The 4324-nt window shown below is 33.6% G+C and overlaps 1 protein-coding gene across 2 annotated transcripts; it reads right to left on the bottom strand.

The window, feature by feature from the left end:
- Positions 1 to 391: 391 nt before the first annotated feature.
- Positions 392 to 4101, bottom strand: LOC111034863. Of its 2 annotated transcripts, none has more exons than XM_022316265.1 (3): positions 3984 to 4101; positions 3151 to 3267; positions 392 to 1331 (listed from the first exon to the last, which is right to left on the bottom strand). In XM_022316265.1, exon 3 carries the CDS (start codon positions 1276 to 1278, stop codon positions 943 to 945), a length of 336 nt encoding a protein of 111 aa, XP_022171957.1. In that variant the 5' UTR covers positions 1279 to 1331; positions 3151 to 3267; positions 3984 to 4101; the 3' UTR covers positions 392 to 942. The 2 variants fall into 2 exon arrangements, with proteins under 2 accessions (XP_022171957.1, XP_022171956.1); XM_022316264.1 differs by lacking the exon at positions 3984 to 4101 and adding an exon at positions 3378 to 3952.
- Between the last annotated feature and the right edge of the window lie 223 nt (positions 4102 to 4324).

Below are 4324 nucleotides of genomic sequence, written 5' to 3'. Positions count from 1 at the left end.
TACGATTACAACTCACGAGAGCAGAGAATAAACTGATAATAATAATGACAAAAGTATTACGTTGTTATTATGAAAAAGTTATGAAAGCATTGAAAGCTAAGTTTAGTATTTTTAAGAAATATTAAACCATAAAGTATAAATTAAAATTCTTAAGAATATGCAAAAATATGCAGTACAAAAATGCTAAAATATATTCATTATTATGTAGTTATTACTTAATACACCATGCTAAAATATACATCTTAAATTAGTCGTAAATATTATAAAAAATAAACTTTTTGAGATTGAAAAACATATTTTTAAAATGAACAATGTTTTGTAGATGTCAGTTTTTACTAGTATTTTCTACATAGGTATAAAGTATAAACAATAAACACGATCGAAACTAAAATAGTAAAATATATGTTTATTTACATTGTACATTATGTATAATATTTATTTATTTTAAAACATTCATTAGATTAGTTGAAATACAACATCATTAAATACAATTAATTTTTAACGTGACTTTTTATTTATATATTTTGAAAACAATATTCATCTGTACATTATCACCGCAGACGTACATTACTTATACTGCCATATATTATTAGAAATGCGATAATTGTACAATTTGGGTGAAGAAAGTTTTCAAAGTATTAATAAATTAATATAATATGTTATAATTTTAATGTGTTTATATAGGAATGTATTGTGGCTAAAAATCGCAGGAGACAAGCCCGGTTGCAATGTACATTTTTGAGAAAGTCAAGAAGAATTTTGGGTGCCAGGTGGTAAGATTTTAAGGTAATGATACATTACGTGATTAATTGAAAAGAACACAATGCATCATATATCATATATTTATAACATGTATAAATGTGTAAGTAACACAGTTGGAACGGCCATCGTTTAAAATATTATCGCTTGAGAATTATTGTGATTGCAGTAATTATTCGCGTTTTACAGGTTTTTGACGAAAACTCCAATCAGCACCCACGCGACCATGGCTATGGTTAGGACGGCCACGAACCGCGTTTTTAGTGGATCCCAGGGTGACGATCTGACCGCTGGGCATTTGGGCTGACAAGCGTCCGGCGAGCCGTTTTCGGGAGACTGATCGCCTGACTGATGGTTGCCATTGCCGTTCAGACCGCCACCGCAGCATCCGGTCACGACGACTGCATTCATCCTGGTATCGGCCACACGGTCCATTTCGATGGACGGTATCTGCGCCACACCGACATCGTCATTTGGGTTACACGCAGAGTTATCGTATCCTTTTTCGCAGTTGTCCATATCTACGCAGTTCGATATATTTTTTTCAAGCGTAGCGTGCGAATAATCGAGTGCTGAACAAAAAACATAAAAATACCAAAATTAATACTAATAATACTGTTCAGCTATGAATCACAGGAGTATTTACGAGGATTAAAACCTTTTCCCTCGCCAATAAATATAATAAACAATTTGTTTTACTAAGCAATTGACGCGGCTTAAGTATACATATTGATTACTTGTACCTACATACTATGGTATTTAAATTTTAAATTGTTAGTTAGTACGTCAGAGTACTGAGTAGTGGAAACATTGGAAACGGATAATATATAGGCAACGTACGATAAAATGTTTTGTAATTAATTGTGCACAACGTTATTCGTTTTGCAATTTTCACACAATATTTTTAACGTGATTTATTCATCGAGTTCTCGGTTGAAAAATTCTGTAATAATACATATTTGTGTCAATTTGACGTTATTCCAATACTGTTATAAATTATAATGATAAATATTTCTTATCATATTAAACATTTATACGTGTATGTAAAGTTAAAAATAAAAATGCAATGGATGCATTTGTTTTAAAAACCAACCTGCTGTTTGTATATTATGTTAGTACACGAATCTATAGATTTAGATTTTTTTCCCTAACAATTCGAGATTCCTATAAATGTATGGCAAATTTGAACTGTAAACAAACCTATATGGCATATAGCATGAAATCAACGTGCATATTACATCTATTATTATAGGTAACTAAGGACCAAAGCCGTCCGTCTGACTCGTCCAAGCGTGAGAACTATTCGTCTGGATTTCTCGTGCATTATATATTTTAAAATAGAGATAAATTTAGTGTAAGACGCGGTGTTCGTTCCGCTCACAGCGGTGAAATTTAAAGGAGAACTTTATACATATTGTATATACGCAGCTACGTAAGCCTGCGACTCCAGTGTCGAATCACGTGTGCGCTAGATGCCATCGCCGTGTCGATTTTACCGGTTCGTGATTAATTAATTATTTTAGCTTCGTATTGTTGTTATACTTTGCGCTGCACTTTGTCAATGTCGTTTAAATATTTGAACGCGCGAATGTGTACACAGACGCGATAATATTGCGCAGCGCTGAAATAATAATAACCGTGCAAGACCGGAAGTCTATTATACTATAATAGTTGAGCTCGGTGAAATGGTAAAAGAGAGAAATCGACGGCGACATTTCCGTACTGTACAGTCGCAGCAGCGATTCCGTTCGACCTATTGGCTTATGAATATTTTATGAATAAAATATGTAATAAATTATGAAATTAAAAACCGCTAAACGCGCACATATATTAGACTATACGTAATATATACAAACACGGCAGAGTTTGTACAGGCCCACGTATGAAGTCGTCTATACCCACCGGCATTTATAATATAATGATAACAATAATATTAAAATAATAACAGCATTCGTATGAGATTTGTTGTTTTTAATAATATTATGTTTGGAGGTATGCGTAAGGTGCAACAGCCATTGAGCCTATAATATATGCGCATATAAGTACATATATTGTGATACTATGTATGCGTATACAGAAAAAAACTATTATTTTAAATTTAATTTTCAAACAAAATGTATTTATATGACATGCAAAATTACAGTAGGTATGAAAATAAAAATGAATTCATGGATGTGGTCATCAAAATATAAAATGAACGGTAGTAAATTTGCAAAAAATTAATAATATATGTATATATTATAAATATACGATACGCGGGACAAACTCGGCAGACAAATTTTAAAATGGTTGATAAATTGATTTTGTCTTTTTTTGTCTTTGCTTACGAAAATGTATTGTCTTGTACTGACAATTTTCTTTAAATATAACCAAGTACCAAAATACACTTACTTATTTGTGCTAAATAATGTTTTGTGGCACGGCTATTCTGGACGCTGACAGTGGTCCGGCTTTATTGGATCAACAAGATCTTTCCTAGGTTCTTGCGCTTTCACGTTGTCTTCGGAACTATAAAAATAACAATAATTATTATAACCGTTAACAATATCGCTCGTTCGTAACAATTTAAAATCGGATCGTAGAGTATATATTTTTTGCGAAATTTGTATTATACACACCTTGACGACGATGATAATAAAAATAATAATTATAATATCTTAGGACATTTTAATATTTTATAGTGTTGGATTTTGGTAAATAACGACTGTGGCGGTTCGGCGTTCCGCGTTTATGACCACCGCACACATATATAATACGATCAAGCACTGCGACTGACGGCCATCTAACCGCCGTGAACAGTATTTTATGTTGCACTACACACGGCGATATCACGAGGTTTAATTTTGTAATAATAATAATAATAATAATAATAATAGTAGAAGTAGTAATAAAAAGAATAATAATAATAATAATACTGATGATAATAATGTATTATAATAATTGTTATTTCCTGTTGATCGCAGCACTGACGTTTAATATTAATAATATGATGATGATGATGATGATCGACCGCCGCACGCCGACGCCGCCGTCGTTGTTATCTGGCCCGCGCACCAGTATAACGCGATCGCGGTTCGAACACTCTCGCCGTACTGCCAACCCATGATTGTCTATGGATGTGTGTAGGCACCTGCCGGTCACCCACCATACCGCATAGGTACACACAGTTTTACATAGCTTAACGTCCAACCTATATTGGTGCATCGCGAAGATTTCGTACATACTTTCAACGTGAAATATAATTGTCGGGTCTTCTTGGTTCAGCCTGTATGCCTGCATTTTAAAATAAAATAATAATATTATTCTGGTCGTACACTGCAACGTAATAATATTATAAACAACACAAACACGGCGGCTGTGCGTTGTGTTTAATAGCCGGTGTTGGTCGGCAGGTCGTACCTGCAGGTCTCCGGCGAAAGTAACATTTTTCTACCGGTTTCTCACAAACTGCTTCTTGTATATTATTATTATACTGTATAGATTATAGAATATAGATGCACCGACTGACGCCCAATAGCTGTTTTACATAATGTCTTACGCTTGGGAGGAAGACGATGTTATTTAT

This window comes from Myzus persicae, unplaced genomic scaffold (genome assembly GCF_001856785.1).
Source record: "Myzus persicae strain clone G006 unplaced genomic scaffold, MPER_G0061.0, whole genome shotgun sequence".
In the NCBI taxonomy this organism is placed as follows: domain Eukaryota; kingdom Metazoa; phylum Arthropoda; class Insecta; order Hemiptera; family Aphididae; genus Myzus; species Myzus persicae.
Note: the sequence above shows the minus strand (reverse complement) of the source record. Positions and strands in the feature narration are given on the sequence as shown.